Genomic DNA, 25,354 nt, shown 5'->3' on the forward strand with positions numbered 1-25,354 from the left:
AATAAGGAAAGGGGAAAACCGTGGAAGAGGATGATAAACTTTTTTAGAATCTTGCCCCAAAGCACTTCAAATAATTATGGCAAGGCCAATCAAACAAGTCCAAATACACGTAGGGAGCGGGTTTGGGCAGCCAACTCCCACAGTCCAGCTTCTCTGAAGCCAGGCCAGGCGTTGTTTGACTCTGTCTTTGACGTCACGTGGCAGGACTGGTCCCCTCACAAACCAAATGAGAAAAGTTCTCAGTAAACTTTAGGTATCTCTATTGAGGAACTTACCTTGTAAAGAATTGTGTATGGAGGGCAACTCTGCAAGTCCAATGTCCACCCTCAGTGATCCTGCAGGGAGCTACGGAGGTCCTGCCTGTCCTTGGGGCTGTGGCATCCCCTGTCTGTCCTGGGGCCCTACACGTGGCTGAGGGAACTTCCACCCCCCCCGCCTGCTGCAGTGCTGCAACTATACCACTGATCTCAAGTGCTCAACACTGCTACAACGACCACTCCCTGACCTTGTGCATATGAAGGTAATTAAGCCCAGCATTTGTGGGGCTTTCTTTTTCTTCTCTGTGTCGCTTATCTCCTTCCCTCTTCAGTTAGTCTCAGGTTTTTTTCCTTTTTCTTTCATTTTTTTCTTTCTTTTCCCTCTTCTCTCATTCTCTTTCCTTTCACATGCCACTGCTGGCTTCTGGGCCACTAACCTCTGCCTAGGGCAACTTTACCCAAAGAGCAGGGGGAACTCCAGACAGCTTTCTGTGGGAGCGCTGCACACCACACAAGGCATCTGTGACAGCCCTCTATGCTGCTAAGGATACAGTGATCTTGTCAACTAGGGCAATTCTGCCCACCACTGGTGGGACCGTACACCAACCCACCACCTTGGAGCAGGGTGTAAACCCCTCCAGTACCACATTCAGATGATCAGGGATCAGCTATGTCTTTACTCTTATTTTTCTCTCCTCTCTTTCCCATCACAATCAGTCTCAGCAAGCACAGCTCTACTTTTCTCTTCTTTCTTTTCTTTTTCGTTCCTTCTTCTCTTTCTTTTTTCTCTTCTTTTCTGTTTCTCTCCTCTCCCTCTCTTTCCTTCCACATGTCACTGCTGGCTTACAGCCCCCTACCCTTGACTTAGGACAACTTCACCCACCCAGTGGGGAGAGCTTCAGCCTTCTCCCTGTGGTGGCAGTGCTGCACTCGACATGAGGCAGGGCTGCACACAGCATGGCACGGGACTCAAGTATCTCTTAATTTTTTTATTGTTCTCTCTCTTCTTCTCCTTTCAACTTTTCTTCTTTTATCTTCCTCAATCTTTCCTGCCACATACTCAGAGGATGCCGTTTTTCTTTTTCATTGTTCTCTTTTTGTCTCTTTTCTCTAGTTTATCATTGCTCTTTTATGTCTGTGTAAATTTTATTTTAATTTTTTACTTGTCTTTGTTTTCTCCTTTCTCTCTTTTCTTTGAACCCCTGTCTTAAGTTTTACAAGCCACTACTGGTATCCAGGTCAAACCCATCCTTCCAGAGCAACTCTGACATCACTGTTTGTGGAGCACCTGCCTGCACTAATTGACTTTACACACAGCCGGAGACCTCAGCTACACCCCAAATGGTTGGGGAAATCTCCCCTACAAATGGCTGTGGTAACTTCCACCTAAACCCCAAGGCCCCATAGTTGACTGGGGGAACTCCTGCCTGCCATTTGTAGTGCTCCACATTGCTGTGGGAACATCTGCCCAATCTCCACGGCAATCTTTCCCAATTAGGGTAATTTTGCCTGCTACCTAGAAAAGTACAACCACTCACCCTCCACAGAACTGCAGTTGCAAAGGAAAACACCACATACCATCTGAGGTGCTTCAAGCCCTGTGGCACACACAACTACAGCTTCCAGGCAGATCATCCAGTGAAACACCACCCTTATGGGCTCACAATCACCTGACCACGTCCCATGAGAGGACGATCCAACTCACATTCAAAATAATGGAATACTGGTTGGCTAAGGTAAGAGGAAGATACACCAGTAGCCTGATGCCCCAGTGCAGCTACCTGCAGGTAGTTCAAAGAAGCACTCATATGAGTCTCCCAAGAGAGTGCCCAGTGCTCTTCCACTCTGAAGATGGTGCCGGATCCTCTAAAACACTGTGTAAACTGCAACTAGCTCCTACAGCCTCAAAGAAAAAGCAGGAGAAGCAGAAGACAATGATGGAAGTAATCAAGAACATTACAACATGCACAGGAGAAGCCGATATTGACCTGTGACAGAAATAAATCTACAGAATGTGGCTTGGAATCATACAGGATATGAGGGTAGCAATACCAAAAAAAGTATGAAATGATAGAGAATATATAGGCAAGGCACCAAGGGGAAATACACAAACTAAGGGTCAAAATAGAAAAATCCAATAGAAAATCAACAGTACCGCACCAGTGACCTAGAGGATAACCAGCAGACTTGAACAAATTGGTAAAGCAGTCAAATAAGACAGTCAAACAAGCTGAAGAAAACACAAGAGCCATGTCTGCTGCTATGAAGAGGAACAATATTAGAATAATTGGACTACTGGAACAAAACACAACAAATAAGTCAACAGCAAAAATAGCGAGGAGATCCTTAGAGAAAAACTTCCCCAGCTTAATTAAGGAAGATCAGGCAACCATTCAGGAGCCTGAAAGAACACCAGCCAAAATGAATCCCAAGAAGAAGTTACCAAGACACATAATAGTTAAATTATTCAACTATGAGGAAAAGGATTAAGTCAGAAAAGCAGCTAGAGAAAAACACATAGTCACTTATAAAGGTACCCAAATAAGAATATGTTCAGACCTATCAGCGGACATGAGGAAGAATAGGAGGAAGTGGAGTAACATATTCCAAAATGGAAGGAAAAGAACACAAACCCAAGAATACTATACTCAGGCAAATCATCTATTAAGATAGACGGAGAACTAAGAATCCTGTCAGACAAGGCGAAACTCAAAGAATACATTAAAAAATACCCAGTTTTACAATCTTTGTCTACCCAATATGGGCATAAGATCAACAATCACCAAGCACAAATAAGAGACTGTCACATAGAACAACTCCACCCAAAGTGCGACAAAGAGAAAACAGCCCCAAGATAGCATTAACTGAATAGTAGAAAGAAGGAATGAATTAACCACACACACAACACAAACTGATATGGTAGGTAGGTAGATAAAAAAACACCCAACACAAAAGTTACAAGATGACATCCCAATGTCCACAGATAAAATTGTGACATCACAGAGTCTTCTGACAAAATTGATCTCAAGGAACAAGCCATAACAAGAGACAAGGAGGGGCACTATATAATTCTCAAGGGGACAATAGACCATAAACCAAGGATCATAATAAATATATACGCATCCAATGAGAGAACCACGAAATTCGTAAATCAAAAATTCCAGGAGATGAAAAAGAAACCACGGGCTCAACAATTATATAAGGTGACTTTAATACATCACTCTCTGAAAAAGACAGATCACAGGAAAATAAACTTAACAAGGAGGCTACAGATCTAAACAACACTATTGGATTACTTGCCCCGATAGATATTTTCAGACCTGTCCACCCAAATGCAAAATAATTCATATTCCTTCCAAGTCCACATGGCACATATGCAAACATAGACAACATGCTGGGACACAAGTGGAACCTGAGCAAATAAAAGAATATAGAGATTATGCAGACTTCTTTCTCTGACTACTATACCATAGGCTGTAAATTAACAAAAGGATGATGAAGAAACCAGGGCAAACAATTGGGGGATGAATAACTCTCTATTGCAAAAGGGGATGACATTTGCCCAGATCAGAGTTGAGAATGGAAATACAACATACCAAAACCTTTGGGACATAGCAAAGGCACTTATCAGAGGAAGTCTGATAGCAATACATGTACAAATGAAAAAGGAAAAAGGACTTATGGTTGGTATGCTGGCACAAAACTTATGCCAATTATAGCAGAGTCAATAGAGACATCCTACTAAAAACCAAAGGAAATGCATGTTAAAAATCAGGACAGAGATACAGAACAGGGAAAACAAGGAAAATTGTGGGAAAAATTAATGCAGCTAAAAGTTGGTTCTTTCAAAGGATTAACAGAATTGGTAGACTACTGGCAAACCTAAACAAAAAAAGAAGGAAGGAATTTCAATAGCAAGTAATTAGGGATGAAACAGGGGACCCTATTGAAATCAAACGGATAATTATACAGTACTTCGAAGGCCTGAACTCTAACGAATTCATCAACTTGAAGACATGACACATACTTGGTAAAACAATCTCTCCCTAGACTATTCCAAATGGACGTCAGAAAATTCAATAGAAACCTAGCAATATAAGAAATAGACAAGGTTAAATAATGATTACCAGCCAAAAAGACTCCACAAGAGAATTCTACCAAGCATTCAGGGAAGAATTGACACCAATCATACACAAAATCTTCCAGAACATAGAAATAGATGGAAAATTTCCAAACTCATTCCATGAAGCTAAAAAAATTCTGATACCTAAAGCGAGCAAGGATAACACAAGAATTGAGAACTACAGACCAATATCTCTAATGAACATCGATGCAAAAATCCTTAACAAAATATTGGCGAATAGAATGTAAAAGCATATAAAATTAATTCACCATGACCAAGTGAGATTCATATGAGTGATGCAGGGATGATTCAACAGATGAAAGACCATTAGAATTATTCACAACATTGACATGAAAAATTATAAGAATCATGTGATAATATTGATAGATATGGAAAAAGCATTTCACAACATCAAACACCCATTTCTTTTTAAGACACTCAAGAAGATAGGAATGGAAGGAAAATTCCTCAATATTATGCAACCCATATATGAAAAACCAACACCCAACATGGTAATTTATGGAGAAAAGAGGAAAACAATTCCACTGAAAAAGGGAACCAAACGAGGATGCCCCTTATTCTTACTCCTATTTAGCATCGTACTGGAGGTCCTAGCTGTCCACATAAGACAAAGAAAAGACATCAAATGTATTCGTCTGGGGAAAGAAGAGGCAAAACTATAATTATTCACAGACAATATGATCTTATATATTGAAAATCCCCATAACTTCACAAGTGGAGTGTTGGAAATGATACAGGAATGTGGCACAGTGGCAGGATACAAGATCAACAAACAAGTCTATTGGACTGATATACACATCATACAAGATCACAAAAGAGGCAATTAAAAAGGCAGTGCCCTTTAGAATAGGCAAGCACAAATGGAAATATCTAGGAATATACCTGACTAAAAACACAAATGATTTGTAGAAGGAAAACTACAGAATACTATTAGAAGAAACCAAGAGTGACCTCAAGAAATGGAAGAATATCCCATGCTCTTGGATTGGAAGACTCAATATAGTAAAGATGTCAGTTCTACACTAGGCACTATATAAATTGAATGCTATCCCGTTATGAATACCATCATCCTTTTTTAAAGAATTGAAAACACTGATTACCAACTTCATATAGAGAGGTAAGAAGCCCAGTATTAGCATAGAAGTCCTCAAGAAGAAGGACAAAGTGGATAGGCTTGCTCTACCTGACTATAGAACATATTATAAAGCCACAGTGGTCAAAACACTGTGGTAATGGTATCAGAACATTTATTCAGACCAATGTAAAAGTGCTGAAAAACCGGAAATAAAAAAAATCACTATACAGACAACTGCTTTTCAATAAGGGCCCCAAAAATATCAAATGGAAAGCAGATGCTGTCTTCAGTAAGTTGTGCTGGAAAAAAATGGTTATCTACCTGCAGAAAAATGAAGCAAGACCCTTACAAAACTCCATGCATGAGAATAAACTCAAGGTGGATCAGAGACCTTGAGGTAAAACCCCAAACTATTAGGGCCATTAATGAGGGAATTAGAAAAAACCTGAGAACCTTTGTGAAGGGAATACGTAGACTATAGGAAATTGGGAAGAATACAAATACAGAGGAGTCACAAATTGACAAGTGGAATATTCTGAAGATAAAACACCTCTGGACATTGACTGAAATTCATCAAGAGAGTAATAAGAAAGCTCACAGACTGGGAAAACATCTTTAGCAATGACACATTAGACAAAACCTTCTCACTAAAATCTACAATAATTGGCAAGCTAATAATAAGAAAAAACTTACTGCCCACTAAGGAGGTGGGCAAAGCACCTGAACAAAAGTTTCCAATGGGTGGAAATACAAATGGCCAATAAATATGTGAAAAAATGTTTCTCATCATTAGCCATAAGAGAAATGCAAATTAAAACAACTATGATATACAACTTTACACCCTCAACGATAGCCCGATGAAAAAAATCATAAAGGAACAAGTGTTGGAGGGGTTGTATATAAAACAGATGGAAATTGAGCTTCCATAAGACCCAGCAATCCCCCTACTGGGCATATACCCAGAAGAGGCAAGGAAGAAATCACTGCCAGACATCTGTGCTCCAATGTTCATTGTGGCAGAGTTCACAATTGCAAGGCATTGGAAACAACCCAAATTTCTATCAATAGACGAATGGATAAAAATAATTGTGGCATGTACACACACGGTGTACTATGCAACCCTAAAAAGCAGGGATAAATGCATGAAGCACATTGTCATATGCACAGGAAAACCTGGAGGAAATCATACTAAGCAAAGTAAGCCAAGCACAAAAGGACAAGTACAAAATGAGTCCATTGAGGTAAGCTTAAAACAATGGGGCATAGGTGAAAAGATATCATATACATACATTCCTGGCAGGAGCAAAACTCAATCTAAGGGTACATACGGCAGCCAACTAAAAATGAGGAGAAAAGAAAGATAGAAAAAAAGACGTGGGGGGAGTGGGCAGGGCACTATCCCAACCAAGGGGTGGGTATTTTTTATATCTCCGCAGGAGAGGGAGAGACCAGGCTCCAACCCAATGTGCCAAGATGTAAATACAACAAACCGGCATGTGCCAGGGAACCAATACAATGGTCTGCGGGGCCAGCTCCAATCCCAACTATGGGAACCACACCCCCACTCCCCCCCCACCCCCCGCGAAGAATGCATTTCAGAGGACTGCACTGAAGCTATAGCTTAGGAAGAGGGGCAGTTCTGATTAGAGCACACAGGGGAAATGAAGAGGCATTGAGAGGGAGGAGAACACATCCTGGCCCACCAAGCCCCAAGGGCGATATTTCTGCTTAGAGTACACAATACAGACAGGACCATAGGGCCGGCCCCACCACAAGACATGACGTCTCTCACTGAATCATAGCGCTATGGGGGACAATACTGGAGACACAATGCAGGAACTGTGCCCAATCTGATCACATCACACTGGGATGAAACAGTAAGGGCATGCAACAGAGAAGAAAAGGGAGCAAAGTAATGAAATCCCTGGGAAATACCAAAAGCAGACTTTGGAGACAGTGTGGCACCCCATGAAACTCGACTGGAAAACATTTGCAAAGGACAACAAACAGAACTTGAACTATTTATAGGCTTTTCCATTTTTGTCTGTGGCTTTCTTTTTGTTGTTGTTATTTTGTTTTTGGTTTTGTTGTTGTTTCTTTGACTTTCTTTGCTGTTGTTTGACTTTGCCTGGGTTTTGCTCTTATTAATTTCTCTGCATGTCTATCTAGATAAGGTAGGCAACATAAACAATTCAGAGACGAAAAGAATGGGACCAATGTTTCTGGGAGGTTATGGGAGAAGGGGAGGTGGCAGAAAGGAAGGGAGCCGGGAACCCACCCAGGGACAAGGGAACAACAAGTGAACTTACATCAATGGAGAGTAGGGCATAGGTTGCCTAGTGGGGTTTAATCAAGGGCAATGTAGCATTGAAGAATTAGTAAACCCAAATAAAGGCCGAAGATGATGGTGAGACAAGAGGAAAGTAAAAGGAAATAGAGGAAAGAACCAGGAGGCAAAGGATATTTTCTAGAGGTCTAAATATAGACATGTTCACATGTAAATATATTTACATATAACAAGAGGGGAATAGATCTATATACTTATTTCTATATGTTAAGAATTAAATGAACCCCTCAGGTCTATTGGTGATAGTGGTGATACCGGGAGGGTGGAGGGAAGGTAGGGTAGAAAAGGGGAACCAATTACAAGGATCTACATATAAGCTCCTCTCTTGAGGTCGGTCAACAGAAAAGTCGAAGGGAGATATTGGACAGTGTAAGATATGACAAAATAATAATGACTTGTAAATTATCAAGGGTTCATGAGGGAGAGAGGAAAGCGAAGGGAGGGTAAAAAATGAGGAGCTGATGTCAGGGGCTGGAGTGGAAAGCAGATGTTTTGAGAATGTTGATGGCAACAAATGTGCAAATGTGCCTAACACAATGGATGTATGTATGGATTGTGATATGCATTGTATGAGCCCCCAATAAAATGATAAAGAAAATGAACGAAGGTTGCAGGTGAATATTTGGTCTCAACTCAAGTATGCCCTCAATACAAGAAGACTTAGGCATAATAATCTGGTGTTCTGTGATGCTCACCTTCCATACATGATCACTGAAGACAAAATGGGTGCATAAGCAAATATGTTAAGAAAACTGATGGAGCCCAGCTATAGCATCTGGGGTATTAAAGGCTTGAAGATAAACAAGTGACCATCTAGTTCAGAAGCAACAAAGTCCACATTGAAGAAGCACACCAGCCTGTGTGATCATGAGGTGTCAATGGGATCAGATAACAGGCATCTAAAATCCAGAACAAAATCATACCCAATGTGAATGGGTGTGTGTGTGGACTGGAGACCCAAAGCCCATCTGTACATACTTAGACATCCCCTCACAGAAGGGTGACAAAGCCCATCTGTACATACTTAGATATCCCCTCACAAAGCCCATCTGTACAAACTTAGACATCCCCTCACAAAAGGAAGAAATGAGTCACTTGGGGTACAGTATAGCATCGCTGAAACACACCATGTTCTTCTATTTTTTTCATTTTTCCTTCCCCCCACTATCATGACCTCAATTCTGCCTTACAAATCAGAGTAGGCCAGAACATGCACAACAAGGAATCCAGGACAGATAAACCTCTCAGGGCCAACAATGAGAATAAAGATACCAGGAAGATTAGGGGAAAGTGGGGGGGGGGGGGATTGATCACAAGGTTCAACATGTAACCCACTCCCAGGGTGACAAGCAGCAGAAATGCAGGTGAGGGGAAACAGAGGATGGTGTAAGATATGAAAATAATAATCTATAACCTATCAGGGGTTGATGAGTGAGGAGCTGATATCAAGGGGTCAAGTTGAAAGAAAATGCTTTGAAAATGATGATGGCAGCATATGTGCAAATGTGCTTGACACAAGGGATGAATGTATGGATTGTGATAAGAGAAGTAAAAGCCTATTAAAAAAAAAGAGTGGTTGGTAATTTCCAACACCTGACTTTTCTGTGAACAGCCCAAATGGTAATCACCATGCTATCAGTGCTTCTCATTTTAATCGTTTTCTGATTTCTTTAGGATTAAGGTTTCTCTGTGTCTTATTTTGTTATTATTGTTGTAGTTTTTCTTTTGGGGGGGTTATGGTTTTCTTTATATGAAATCCAAGATAGGTAAATCTATGCGGACAATATGTAGATTAAGTTTCTTAGGGTTATGAACAAAATGTTCTAAAATGCAATTCTGTGATGGTTTAATGTATTTGATATTTAACTTTTTAATATATTCAAACTATTGAATTTTATGTTAAGTGAATTATGTCCATAAAACTTTTTTAAGACATTATGTTTTGTGTGGATCTACAATTAAAGCATAAAATAAAAATCTCACAACAGTTTTTTTTTAAGTCAAGAAAAATGAGAATATGGGTCTGGGAAATAAACTCTTTTGAAGAAAACAGACAGGGTATCTCTGAAGGCCTGGCAATGCACAGTAGCCAATGAGTCTCCTCAGGGGCACGGCCATTTCCATGGAAACCAGAACGTCAGATGTTGGGGATTGTGATGTCAGGTCAGTATATCTCAGCCCCTTCTCCCCCAGACTCCTGCCTAAGACTTCGTGGTGCAGCTGCAGCCTGATTCAACTCGCCTGCCTGAAAGAGTGGTGCTCCAAACTGATGTGCGCGGAAAACCCTGAGACCCGAGACCTTGGTGATGGAACCTCAGCGTCTCCCTCCCCGTCCCTCACAGCAGTCCTCCGTTGAGTGTCCAACTCAGATCACCAGCTGCTTATTTATCAGTAATGCTGCAGCAGCTAACAACAAGGCCATGCTGTCCAGGTTTAATATCACTTCAGTTGTCAACGCAACGGTGGAGGTAGTGAACAAGTACTACGACGGCATCCAGTATGTGCAGATTCCCGTGGAGGACACACCCAGGTCTAGCCTCTACGACTACTTTGACCCTGTTGCGGATCATATTCATACTGTAGGAATGAAGCTAGGCCACACGCTGCTACACTGTGTCGCTGGGGTTAGCCGCTCAGCAGCGCTCTGCTTTGCTTATCTCATGAAATACCATTGCATGTCGCTGCTGCAAGCCTACACTTGGACCAAGTCTTGCCGACCCAAGATCCATCCCAACAATGGCTTCTGGCAGCAGTTAATCCTCTATGAGTACAAGTTGTGTAACAAGAACACCGTACACATGATCAGCTCAAAGATGGGAATGATCCCTGATGTCTACATGGAGGAGGCCGGTTTGATGGTGCCGATGTGAGCCATGGCTGTCAGTAAGAGCTACCTTTACTCCAATTCAAAAGTTGAACTTGAATTCGAAACAGTTCAAAAATGGAACCGTTGTTCATGATTAATTAGTATCTGTAAAAATAAAACTTAAGTGTAAAAAAATCAAAGGACATTGCATTGCTTAAAAATTCCTTAAGATTTTTTAAAAAAAGAAATAAGTTTTATGTATTAATCAATCTGGGTTTTTAAACCAATGCATTATGTTTTGTGGAAATGAGTGGCCAGGTGGGTGGGAAAAAATACCGCTAAAGTGAAACTTAAATTGTTCTATTTTATTACTTTATGTGAGAAATTTCTTATGAATCAGACCGTGTACCTAAAAGTCTGCATTATCGTGTCTAGATCATGCTCCTCAGTGGTTTGTGTCTTATGTAATTATGTGATTATTCACCATGACAGAATCTGATATGATCATTCAGTCCATTGTATGGGATTAGGATGGGATGCAGCACCCTTATTCAGGCCCCATCCCTCATACATATAAGTGCAGTTTCCCTGGGGTGCAATCTGTACTACCTTCTATCCCATGATAAAAGGAGAGTGAAGCAAGCAGAAAAGCAGGGATCTCAATATTACTAACAAAGGAAAGCCAGGAACGGAGTGCGGCATTGCACCAGGAGGACTTCCACTGGGAACCTGCACACGTGCTCTCCAAGTCCCTGCACACGTGATCTCCAAGGAAAGCAGACGAAGCCCTTCCTCCAGAGTCAACACAGGGAGAACCTTTTCCCCTAGAGCCTGAGTTCTGAATTAGAATGTCTAACCTCCTAAACTGTGAGAATATTTGTGTAAAATTCTCATAATATTTAAGTTTGCAGCACTAGATAACTAAGGTAGAATCCAATGGGAAAGAATCTTTCATAATGTATGGTCAGAAGGTTCAAGTGCTGCTTTAAAGACTAGTCAGATTGGGACTGAAAAATATTAGAATTAGTGAGAAAAATCACTGATGACTTCCAGAAAATCAAAGACACATGAAAACTAGATAAATAAGACAAAGTTCAAGGTAAAGGAATCTCTCATAATATATGCTCAGAGAATCAAATACTTTGTGAAGACAAGGAAGATGAAGACTGAAGAATATTTATTAGAATTACTGAGAAAATATTCTGGCTGACTTCCAGAAAATCAATGACATGTGAAAACAATCAACAATATGGAACTTAAAGTCCATACCTATGAAACCAGAGCTATATGGTGCCTGGTTATCACTACTTACCACTATGAAAGGGATCATATTGGACGGTCATTCATAGAGGAGGTGTAGAGGAGATGGGAACAAAAATTCAAAATAAGAGAATTTCTCACAGACTAGTTGAACACCTGAGGTTATGGTCCTTAGTCAACCTTCAGAATTGGTAATGAATTCATGCCCATGGTTCAGTTCTCAGTCAAAAAATAGGTAGACCTATAACTTGAACAATAACCCCCAAATGTTATACACATCTTAAACTATCAATATGTAATTAAAGGGGCAGCATTTTCCCGGGGAAAAGAAGCTCTGAAGGCAGGAATGGATAAGCAAGAACGATTAATTCAAGCAATATCACAGGACAAAAATGTATATGAATTGTTTAATGAAAAAATATTAACTCTGTAAATTTTTGATCAAATAGAAATTACAATTTTTAAAAAACATATATTGTTAATCTCATTATATTTTCATCTGTAAAGAAATTGAAACTGTTGAAAAGTACTTTTGGAAAGTCAGTTCATCTAGTATTTTATAACAATTGTTTAAATAATTGGATTGGACATTCTAGCATTGTCATAGAAATCAAAAGCATAACTATTTTAAATTAGTGATACTATTTCTTCAAATAAGTTAATTATATAAGTTAGTTATATGACTTGCATTTAAGGGCATTACAAAAAAAAGCAAATGGCAATGCAAAATAAAAGTGTGAGTTTAAAAGGCATCTCATAAATTAAGAGATATTTAAGTTTCACTTGTATATTGCAACTTCAAAGAATTCAGTATGTGTGGTAGTTAGATAATCTGGCTTCAATTTGGGACTTGACAGGATTAAGGGTGAAGGGGTGGAGTCTAGTCTGTCAATTGGGTCATAGCCAATGAGAGCTCTGTGTGGGCATGGCTTCTCTTGAGGATCCTGGGAAATCTGGGATATCCTCCATGGAGGCGGGAGAAACTCTCTGTCTGGGTTCATACTCTATGAGATATTCCTGAGGAGAAGCCACATAGACCTACCCTGATGCAGACCTCTGGAGCTGAAAAAGCCACATAGAGACCCCTGCCAGCACTGAGATGCTTACAATGCCACTGGATCCACAATACTTCCCACCCACTAGCCTGTGATCTTCCTGCAATTGGTGTCATTGCTTGTGTTTTGTGAGTCTGAAGAGTACTTTATAGATTGGTATTGCGTATATGGGCTAATATCCGACTTTTGGACTTGATCTGGACTGGGCTTGGATGGTTCCTCAATAATCAATTGCTCTTGTATATAAACTTCTTTCTTATACACATATGTGTGTTTATGAATTTGTTTCTCTCGTCTACACAGACGAACACAGTATGTTAGAGCTGAAACTAAATTCAGATGGCAATTAATATATTATAGATTTATCAATGTATTTCTAATGGCTCAAATTCTAAACATGTGCATTTACATCTGCTTACCATTGGACAAGAAATCACAATTTATAGGATATTTTTTCTCATTTCAATTTCTGTTGGAGGATGAGTAGACATTTTCTCAGAGGCAGAATTTTATGGATGCATTTAGAGTGAAGGACACATGCAAGTATAGTAAAAATGTATATAAACGAATGTAGAACACAGTGGAGGGCTAGTACATTTCCAAGGAGAAATTGAGATCATAGGTGTGTATGGATCTATCATCTAGGGAAAATAATACTCTTAATTAAAGTATTTAATTACCATAATCTTTTCTTATACAGTCATAAGTACAAAAAAGACAATTTCCCCCTCTGGTTTTGTACCATCTCCCCAAATAAACAAAGATAGAATATTAGTTCTATTTTCTGATTTCTTTCTTATCTGAATGTGTTTACAAATATGCCCCCTTGAGTCTCCATAGCATCCTATTCATTATGTGGGAGCTCTTCTTAATCTTAAACATTAGACTAAACCATCAGGGATGAAGTTTGGAGTTTATGTTTAGCAAATAAAAAAGAAGAGGGAAAAAATCCCAGTTGATTTGCCAACATTGAGTCAATATTCATTCCACCACATTCCTCCCAAGATAGTAAATGATCCTCAAACAGTTATTCAATGTCAATGTGTAGTAGAGTTGCTAAAAATAAGAAAACAAAAGAAGTGTTATAATTGCAGGGAAGACAACCGTGCAGACTACGCTCCCAGATCTGCCGAACCAAAGCCGCATAGAGCACGCAAGGCACTTATCGTCGCCCTGGGACAATTTAAAACACCTCTGGAGTCAGAGTGATCGGCACATATAGCAACTGTCACATTTTCTGGGTTCAAGGCCATTACTGATTTTCTAAGCATGCCCTGCTCCTTGATATCTTGTATCCACGTTCTACTCACTGGTCAGATAAACCAGTGTGCTCTGGCACTATCCTCATTAGTGTCTTGGTAGGAGAAATGACCCCCAATACAAAGCATATATCCTTCTTCCAAATTTTGATGTGATGTATGAATATTCTTTATGCAGCTTTTAATATATATGTATTTCCAACATTATTATTTAAGTACATACATCTATAACCAAGTGATTTCAACAAGGGTGTCTACATTTGATTCAAAGAAGAAAGGTTGTGTTTTAACAAATGGTAGAAGGACAACTGGACCACCACTTACAAAAGAATGAAGTTTAATATGTACTCCACATTGTACACACAAAAATAATTTGGAATTCAGCAAGGACACTAATGTGTAAGCTAAATCCATAAAACTCTTAAAAAAATAGGGTCAAATATTCGTGACTTTGGCAATAGAGTGCTAGCTATAATATAGAAAGCATGGGCAACAAATGACAAAGTAGATATATTTTGCTTCATAAATATTAAACTTTTGTGCATAAAAATATGCTATAAAGAAAATAAAAAGAAAACCTTGAGAACTGGAGAAAATATTTGAAAATCCACCCGTTAGCCATATGAGAGTGAATGAACATATCGTCCCCAAGACTGCCCTCATTTCTGACACCAACTTCAAGTTCAGAGGGTCCTTAAAACCATCATCAATTTCATTGATTTGCTACGACTCAACTCACTGAAAGCTCCTAGATTTATAGATGCCTTTTCTTTTATACGCAAAAATAGATATCCAAATCATCTAAATGTAGAGACACACAGGGAAAAGTACATAGCAGAGTAACAAATGTGAAGCACCCAATGTCTACTTTAGTGAAGTCAGCCTAGATTTTACATCCTGTTATCAATGTGTGCTATCAATGTGTTATTAAATGCAGAATTTTTATTGAAGTTTCATCAATTGCTTGATTGATTGCCCACATGGGTGATCTCGTCATCCATTCAATTGAATCATTGTGACCCAAGACTTCCTCCCTAAATCACTTAGTTGGTCTTTCTGGCATGGTCAGTTATAATGAAAATTTTAATCTCATATGTCTAATCCAAAATTGGCCAAACTGTTTGTTATACACTGGGTACTTTAGAGGAAAAAAAACAGTGAAATAGTTAGATATACATGCATACATACATACAAAGATACATAGATCAATAGATAGATATAGGTGATGGGGATGGATATAGAAGTTCATATAGATAGACATTTTAAAAGATCAGTGTTTCCCAAAGTGGGTGATATGATGCCATGGGGAACAGTGGAATGATCAAGGAGCAGCAAACGTAGATACATACATGTTATCCTGGATTATGGGTTATAGTACAAATGTTTTTATTTGCTTAAGGGGCGCTTAAGATTTAGGTTTTTTTTTTTCTGTAAAGGGAGTGAAAAACCAAATAAGTTTGGGAATGTATTATATAGACATTCATATATATTTATAGAGATTCATTTCATAGACATGAATCAAACAGTTTTAGAGGGAGGCAAATCCCAAGTACATGAGTCAAATGATAGACTGGAGGTTTCTCCAGACTCACTTAACTGTAGGGGTGGTCATTAATTGCTGGCTGCAGAGGCCAATGGGTCCAAGGTTTGCAGGTAAAATGTAAGATGTTAATAAAATCCATGATTACGAAAATAACCAGAGGTGAGATGACAAGTGTGTTAGTCTGTGTAAACTTGAAGACAAATTCATAGGCAATCACATGTGTATGAGAAAGAGCTTTATACACAAGAGCAATTGAATATTGGCAAAACATCCCAGTCCAGGCCAGATCAATTCCATATGTCCAATATTAGCCCATTCATCTGATACTAATCTATAAAATTCTCTTCAGACTCACAACACACATACAATGGTGCTGAATTCAGGAAGATCACAGGCCAGTGGGTGGAATGTCTTGTGGATCCAATAGTGGTATAAGCATCTCAGCACTGGCAGGTGTCTCCCTGTGGCTTCTCCATCTCGAGACTCTGACTGCCACCAGCTTGTCTCCATGTGGTTTGTCAACAGGCATGTACATATGTAAAAATATTTATATAGGATGATGGGGAAATGTATGTGCATATATTTATAGGTTTAGTATTAAGGCAGCAGATGGACATTGGAACTCCACTCAAGTACTTAATGCAAGAACACTTTGTTCTATTAAATTGGCATTCCATGATGCGTACATTCCCCACACAATCGCTGAAGACAAATGTGTGCATAAGCAAATGTGGTGAAGAAAACTGATGATGCCCAGCTATCAAAATACAGAGCATCTGCGGTCTTAAAGGCTTGAAGACAAACAAGTAGCCATCTAGCTCAGAAGCATTAAAGTTCACATGGAAGAAGCACACCAGCCTGTGTGAACATGAGGTATCAAAGGGATCAGGTATCAGGCACCAAAGAACAAAAATCATATCTTTGTAAATGAGCGGGAGTGCAGAATAGTCTTCTGTAGGTAGTGGGACACCCCCTTACGGAAGGGTCGTGGGGAGGAGACAAACCAGTCAGCATGCAGTGTAACAACAATGAAACATACAACTTTCCTCTAATTCTTAAATGTCCCCCCCCTTCCCACTATCATGATCCCAATTCTGCCTTACAAATCCGGCTAGATCAGAGGATGTACACTGGTACAGATAGGAACAGAAACACAGGGAATGCAGAACACATGATCCCTTCAGGACCAGTAGTGAGAGTGGCAATACTAGAGGGTGGAGGGAAGGTGGGGTAGAAAGGGAGAACTGATTCTAAGGATCTACATATAACCTCCTCTTTGGGGGATGGACAACAGAAGAGTGGGTGAAGGGAGACGTTGGACTGTGTAAGACATGACAAAATAATAATTATAAATCATCAAGGGTTTATGAGGGAGGGGTCAGCATGAAGGGAGGGGATGAGGAGCTGATACCTCAGGCATAAGTGGAGAGCAAATATTTTGAGTATGATGAGGGCAACTAATGTAAAAATGTGCTTGACACAATTGATGTATGTATGGATTGTGTTAAGAGTTGTCTGAGCCCCCAATTATATGATTAAAAAAAAGAATGTCTTGCAGTGACTGAGCATGTGTCCCACCTAAAGTGAGCTATTTATCTCCTTAGCACCTCCAAATGGGTCATCAAGCTGCGACCTGACTGACAGGCTAGACTCCACGCTTCATTCATAAGTATCAAATTGACAACAGATTATGTAACTACCACAACAAGCTGGATGCAGAACCCAGACCTAGCACAAAGCAAAACATGCTTTTACAGAGCATCCACATATATTGAAATCAGCACACATCTCTGAGGAAGTTCTTTTACAATTAATTGTCTGCTCATAGGAGATTTCATAGAAGGGGTGATTTCCTCAAGGGGCATGGCTGCATCTTAACTGCCAAACCATTGAGAATCCTGGCGCAGCTAAGTTGGCATGGAATCTTAACTATTACTGTCCATTCCTTGGCATCTCTACACATCTCCTAAAAACATTCATAATCTCTAAATAAAAGCAAATATAATTGCACAGTTGCATCTACTAACAAACGTTGTACACAAAATGCAGTAACTTCATTATAATCTTATATTTTAAAAGTGAACAGAAAAGTTTCATGCACACATGTTGTTGTTGTCAGGCGCTGTTGAGTAGGTTCCATCTCATAGCAAATGTATGTGCAACACAATGAAACACTGACCAATCCTGAGCCATCATCATCATTATGCTCACCTTCAAGTCACACCTTTGAAAGGGGGGAAATGGAGAAGACCATCCACTTGATGCTATACAAAAGGGGTGCTCAATACATCAATCATGATCTACTAGTAAATCACAAATGTAGTGTGGGTAGATCACGCATGGTATTAAAAAATAGACATAAGCCTATCATCGATCCCGTCACTTAATTGATATACAGCACAGATGCAATCTTAGGTGTCAAACACATGCACAAACAATTGCACTAAGTGCAGCAAAACTGACAAGCTAAGTTATCGCCAATTTATAAACCTTTGTTTTTTTCCTCATAAAAGTAAGAAAGGGTATTAAAATGAGTGGTGGAGCTGGACCAAGTAAGAAGACAAAAACTTTCCACTTTCATGTGGAATGAGAGCTTTTGACACTAAAAGCTGACATTCATGAATAGTTCTGGAACTCACTTGCAGAGGGAAAGTATCCAAACATGAGTAAAGTACTACCCCCTTGACTGCATTATTTGGCTCTACTTCTTGATGTGAGTGAGCCTTTTCCCACATAATGATCAGTAAGTCCTAGGATCATCCCACCATAACTGATGATCATTTGGAAATGTGCTTGAGGCTGGCTGTCAGCAGCTCCTGTCCGGACGATGCACCCCTGGCTCATTACCTTCAGAGCAAGTCATCAGAGTAAACTCAGGGAATGACAAAAAATGTACATAGTTAATTGTGCTGTGTTGTGCAATATGGACTCATGCGGTTATGCAAGTTACATAAACATACATTGTACATATAAAGAATTTTCAATGCATTTATGAATAAATGTGAAATAAAATACATAAAAATATGTTTTGTATTTTTGTGGTTGGTAGGTCATTTTGACATGATCATTTTATAAGTAGCTCACATGCTGAAAAAGTGTGAGCAGCCCTGTCATACATTGTTGACACAAGTCTGCGATAAATCAAACGGCCCTCCATAGGAATGAGAGGAGAAACTTACTGGAAAATCATGTCAAGACCAGGGGAGAGGAGCATCCATATTTCAAAGGAGGCCTTTACATTTCTGTTAGTGGGGATGGTGGAAAAATGGGGAGGAGCCATCTCACATAGGCAAGTGATGCTAGACAATAATTGTAGGGAGGCTAAGTGGAGACAAACCCTGATTATCTGTGTCTGGGTAGACACTTTGAATATGTTTCTAGTCAGATGAAACCTCTGACAGATCCCCTCTGGCCACAGATCTAGACTCAAACAACTTTACTCTCATACAGAGATAGTTTCAAACTTGATTATAATAGATCCAAACATGCCATGATATGATAATTGGAGGGATGACATCCATCTTGACCCAATATGAATTTGCTCTGGGCTCAAATATTTCTCACTGGGTCTGCCACACAAATTTCTTCTATGGCTTTTAAAAAAAATTATTGGTGATCTTTCCTTTCTTACTATTTATTGTTATTTTCATTTTTATAGCATTATTATTTTCTTCTTTCTGTTTCATTTTGTTGTGGTTGTTTATTGTTTCTGTCAGGTTTTCCATTTCATGAAGCATAGAAGGAGTGAATGTATAGAGAAAATACTGAAGGAATGTTTTCTTGGAGATGAGTGGTGGGCAGGGTGAGGGGAATTGAAGGGCAAACAATGAATTCAGGATAAAGAAAGGAAGGACACTAGAACTGATTGTGATGATGCAAATACAACTATTTTAAAAAGCTATTTCACTATGGAAATGTAGGCTATATGCACATTATATCAAGAAATCTATTTTTAAAAATAACCTAAGTTGTGAAATTGCTACTATGATTAAAGTTGGAAGAAGTTTTATTTAGGGGACATTGAGTTTATTAATGTTAGTGGAATCATTTCAAAATGGATATCAATAATGGCTGCATAACATGAAGAGCATAATCAATGGCACTGAATTATCCATGTGGAATTTGTGAATTGGTGAATGTATTTTGTTTATATTATGTCTCAATTAAGATATAATTATAATAATAACAATGACTTCAAGAAAGAAGAAATGCTATAAAATTGAGGGTGGTAATGACTGTATAATACTTTTTGATATGATTGAACTATTGCATTTTTGGATAAAGGTCAAAGCAAACTATTTCTAATGAAAACATTAATTACAAAAAATCAAATGTATTTATTTAATGAGAAAGTACAATTAATAAACATTAACAACCCTGCCCCCCAAATACACACCGCAGAACTCTGTAGTGACTTACAAAGTGCTCCAAAACACTTTATATGACTTCTCAGTTAAACGCAGAGAAGAAAACCACACATAAACTTATAACTTGCATGCAGGTGCACACATCAAACAAAAACATTTTTTTCAGATTCTCAATGGTACTAATCAAACTACATAAGCACAAATTCGGAATTATTTTACAATGCATTCTAAAGAATCAACCTTTAATATATATGACGCCCAACATGGGAATAGATAGATAGATATTTAGATAGATTTTAAGTAGTTTATGTTGACATAGTTTACATTATATTGGCATTAATACATGCTATTGTTTTGTGTGTTAACAGACTTCCCTTTATTTACCTTCATATATTTAGCTTCCACCTACTAAAACAATTCAGGCTGACTGGCTACTGGGTACATTAATATTTTGTGAAAACTGAATGCAATGGTTTTAAACACTGGCCAGATCATGTTTTGTTACCGTTTGAACGCCTGGAAATAGTTACATTGATGCTTAAGTTGCCATTTTCTGCAAAACACTGTGCAACTATGATGTCAAAACCTAGGCAGTCGCGATTCAAAATGGCTGTTCTAATTCCCTGGGGAATAGATTGAGGATGGGCTTTCCAAGCCAAACGCCGCCCAGGACTATTTAGCTCAAGTTGACAAACAAAATTTTCAGTTTGCTCCCGTGTTCCTATCAACTCCAAAAATGCGACCATGGACTAGGCGCCATAAAATCCTGCATGTTTCTCCATTATTACCATGAACTGAAAGCCAAAACAGGACTGTATCATCACCCAATTAATAGGCGCAGGAAGATCAATGCCCGCAGCAAGGAAAACTGTATCTGGTCCCTCTATGATTGTAATGGGTATTCGATGACGCATCAGATGAGGCACAACAGCATCCACGTGGCCTTTCCATTTACAGGAAACACCAGGGAACGGACAGGAAAAAGGCCTGAACTCACAGAGTACTTCGTGAGCTGCTTTTTCCTCAGGTGGCAGAGTTTTTTCACATCCGGAAGCGGCATATTTACAAGGGAAGAGTTCAGAATCAGCCACGTTCTCCATAGCCACGTTGCGAATAGATCCTCCTGCAAATGGGACAACAGGTGAGCTTTGGGCGGCAGTTGCTACAAACAAGACGAGCTTTCTGACATTGGAGGACGGGTGGTAACGCAGTCAGAGGGCTAGACAAGCACAAAGACTCACCAAGTCCTGAAGTCGGCGGTTGTGCCGGGCAGCGCGGGCACCCCCTGGGATGGTGTGCAGTAAGTAGGAAAGCTGTCGCAGTCTGAAGGCGCACTCCGGGAGAGAGCGCCCGGGACCCCAGGCCTCGTGCAAACGCACTCTGTCACCAACACCTGCGCCAATTCCCTCCAGCACAGACAAAGCAGCCACTTTTTCAACTTGCTGAGACTTAGGAGACACACTGGGCCACCGAAGGGAATGCTGACCACAAGCGTGGTTCTGACGCAGCCATTTGTTGCCTCAGAAAGAGAGAGGGCCTCACAAAGGCTGCTGAGATTCCCTTCCGGCCTTTTCCAGTCTGTTCCGCATCTGCACTTCAGCTTGATACCACACACGGAAGCGGGGAGGTGCCTGTTCATGAGGGGTGTGGTTTAACTCCTTGAAAGGGCAGCTGGGTAGGGTGGAGGGGAGTGGGAAAGAAAATGCTCTTCTTCTTCTTTTTTTTTTTGCTCTCTGAAAGCTTTAGGTAGGACTTCCAGTATGGTGACAAGGACATTTTTGTCTGGTCTCTTATTTTTTCAGTTTCCCCATTAAGTGTGATGTTGGGTGATACGTCTTTTATAATGTTTAGGAATTTCTCTTCTATCCTATTTTGTTGAGTTTTGATCTAAAAATGGGTGTTGGATATTGTCAAATGACTTTAACCATATGAATTGTATCCTTTGTCTTATTTATGTGGTGCAGTACATTGATTGTTTTTGGAATGTTGGACTATCCCTGAATCCCTGGATGAATTCCATTTGATCACCGGGAATTACTATTATTATTTGATATGATGTGGCACTCTATTGAATAGATTTTGCTTGAGAGCTTTAGCTTCTATGTTAATGTTGGTCTATAATTTTCTATTTTTGTGAGGTCTTTGTTTGATTTGGGATCATTTAAAAATTTTTTTAAAACATTTTATTAGGGGCTCATACAACTCATCACAATCCATACATACATCAATTATGTAAAGCATCCTTTTACATTCTTTGCCCTAATCATTTTCAAAGCATTTGCTCTCCACTTAAACCCTTGGCATCAGGCCCTCTTTTGTTCCCCTCCCTCATAAGCCATTGATAATTTATAAATTATTATTTTGTCACATCCTGCCCTGTCTGACGTCTCCCTTCACCCCTTTTCTGTTGTCTGTCCCCCAGGGAGGAGTTCACATGCAGATCCCTGTAATGGGTTCCCTCTTTCCAATCCACTTTCCCTCTACCTTCCCAGTATTGCCACTCTGAATCCTGATCCTGAAGGTATAATCCACCCTGGATTCCCTGTGCCTCCAGCTCCCATCTGCACCAGTGTACATCCTCTGGTCTAGCCAGACTTGCAAGTTAGAATTTGGATCATGATAGTGGCAGGGGAGGGGGGAAGAGAGAGGAAGCATTTAGGAATTAGAGGAAAGCTGTATTCCTCAGCAGTGCTACATCGCACCCTGACTGACTCATCTCCTCCCCTAGACCCCTCTGCAAGGGGATCTCCAGTGGCCAACAAATGGGCTTTGGGTCTCCACTCTGCACTTCCCCCTTCATTCACTATGGTAAGAGTTTTTTGTTCTGATGATGCCATATACCCGATCCCTTCGACACCTCGTGATCACACAGGCTGGGGTGCTTCTTCCATGTCGGCTTTCTTGCTTCTGAACTAGATGGCCGCTTGATTACCTTCAAGCCTTTAAGACCCCATGATAAGATCGCTGAGGATAAACGGGTGTATAAGCAAATGTGGCGATGGAAGCTGATGGTGCCCGGCTATCAAAAGGGATCATTGTTATGCTGGCTTCTTTGAATGAGTGTGGGGGGATGTTGTGTTATTCTATATTCTGGAATATATGTTGCATTGTTTTCAGATCTCCTCTGGAAACTTGATGGAATTCCCCTGTGAAACCACCTGATCAAGAGCTTTTCTTTGTTGGAAGTTTCATAGAGACAGACTTTATTTCTTTTGTTATGGGCCTGCCCTGTTACGTTTTTCAGTATCTGTCTGCATTAATTTGAGTGGTTGATATTTTCTAGGCATCTTTCGATTTGTCCCACATTGTAAAATTCTGTTTGAATAAAATTTTTCATAATATTGTGTTATTATTTTAATTTGATTTGGAACTGCTGTAAGTCACCCTTTTCCTCTCCTATTCTACATATTATCACCTTTTTTATTTGTTAAATTTCCAGTGGTCTGTCAATTTTGTTAATCTTTTCAAAGAACCTGTTTCTTGTTGATTTTTCCTGTTGTGTTTTTGTTTTATATATCATTTATTTCTGATTTTACCCTTATAATTTTGTTGCTTCTTTTACTGTAGTGTTTATCATGTCTTTGTTGTAGTGCTTGAAGGTGTTTTGTTGGGGTGTTGATTTTGGATTTCTCTTATATTTTCCTGTGTGTGGATTATTATATATTGGGTTCTGATTATTGCTTTTGCTGTGTCTCAAAGGTCTTGATATGTTGTATTATTATTCTTATTTGTCTCAAGGAATTTTAAAACATTCTCCCTTCTTGCCCATTTTTGAGTACCCTATATACTTAAGTACAAGGCGAGTTTTTCAGTACATTTTCAATGAAATATTTGTGGTAATATTCTGTTCCTCAGCTGATATCCGGGTCAATTTACACTCGAGTATATGCGGTACTATGTTGTTCATTCTCCATTTGTTTGTCTCCAATTCCCGTTTGCTTCCTCATTGATTTCTAGTTTTATAACTTTGTGGTCTGAAGGGATAGGTTTTAGGATCTCAATGCTTTTTAGTTAATTGAGGCATGCTTTGTGGCCTAGAATGTGGTCTGAAAAATTAAGTTGAAAGATCTCAATCTTTTAAAATTTATTGTGGATTGCTTTGTGTCCTAGAATTTGGTCTACCCTTGATAATGTTCCATATGTGCAGGTGAAGAACATATAATGTGTTTTTCAGGGTGAAGGGTTCTGTATATATCTATGAAGTCAATTTTGTTGATTGTACTGTTGTTGAACTCCTTTGTATATTTATTGAGCTTCTTCCTTGATCTTCTGTCTTTCCTGGAGTATGTCAAATTGAAGTCTCCAGTTATTATTGTCTGGCACTCTATATCCATTTTCAATTCAGTGAGGATTTGGTTGATGTACTTTGCAGATCTTTCATTGGGTGCACATATGTTTATTATAGTTGTGTCCTCTTGGTGTATTATTCCTTTGATAATTATTTAGTGTCTGTTCTTCTCTTATTACATTGTATGCTTGAAGTCTCTTTTTTCAAAGATTAATATTGCTACATCTACTCTCTTATGGTTTTTCTTTGATTGTTATGTTTTTATCCAGCCTCTGATTTTTAATTTGTTCATGTCTATGTTTCTGAGGTGTGTTTCTTGTAGGTAGCATATTGATGGGTTTTGTTTCTTTGTTGTCTATATTACTGGTGCATTTACTTTATTAGCATTCAGTGAGATTATTGATATGGATGTAATTTTTAATGTCAATTCACTTTATATTTGTGTGTTGCATGTGTGTGTTTGTGTTTACTTTAATTTTTTCTGCCTGTATTGCTTAATTCCTTTGGATGTTGCTCTGGTGTTGCTCTGATGTGCTCTGGATGATGCTCTGGTGTATGTTGGTTTCAGGTTTCTTTGTTATTTTTGGTGGTGAATTTTTGGCATTCTTCATTGAGTATTTTTAGCAGTGGTCGACATGTTTTTTTGTAAATTAATTTAATTTCTATTAGTCTTGGAAATTTTAAAAATTCTTCATCATATTTGAATGGTATTTTTATTGGGTAAATGTTTCTCAGTTGATATTTTTATTTTCATCCAGGACTCTGTATATGTCACTCCATTGCATCCTTGTCTGTGTAGTTTCCTCAGTTTCCTATGGTTATTCTAATTGCTGTCCTTTTGAATGTATTTGATATTATTTCTCTGTCTGCTCTTGTAATTTGTTCCCTGTCTTTGGTGTTCAATATCTTGACTAAAATATGCCGGAGTTTTCTTTGGGGATCTCTCCTGGTTG

At 39.2% G+C, this 25,354-nt stretch overlaps 1 protein-coding gene and 1 pseudogene across 1 annotated transcript; one reads left to right on the forward strand and one right to left on the reverse strand.

Annotated features, from left to right (window-relative positions):
- The first annotated feature begins 10,129 nt into the window (after window positions 1-10,129).
- Window positions 10,130-10,693, forward strand: LOC142433585 (dual specificity protein phosphatase 18-like). Its single transcript, XM_075538413.1, has one exon. It carries the CDS (start codon window positions 10,130-10,132, stop codon window positions 10,691-10,693), a length of 564 nt encoding a protein of 187 aa, XP_075394528.1.
- A 9,911-nt stretch (window positions 10,694-20,604) lies between these two features.
- Window positions 20,605-23,400, reverse strand: LOC142433586 (E3 ubiquitin-protein ligase SIAH1A-like; annotated as a pseudogene).
- Between the last annotated feature and the right edge of the window lie 1,954 nt (window positions 23,401-25,354).

Source organism: Tenrec ecaudatus, chromosome X, assembly GCF_050624435.1.
Source record: "Tenrec ecaudatus isolate mTenEca1 chromosome X, mTenEca1.hap1, whole genome shotgun sequence".
Lineage (NCBI taxonomy): Eukaryota > Metazoa > Chordata > Mammalia > Afrosoricida > Tenrecidae > Tenrec > Tenrec ecaudatus.

Coding starts and splice junctions, on each gene's coding strand:
- LOC142433585 (XM_075538413.1), top strand. CDS start 10,130: ATGGAACCTCAGCGTCTCCCTCCCCGTCCCTCACAGCAGTCCTCCGTT.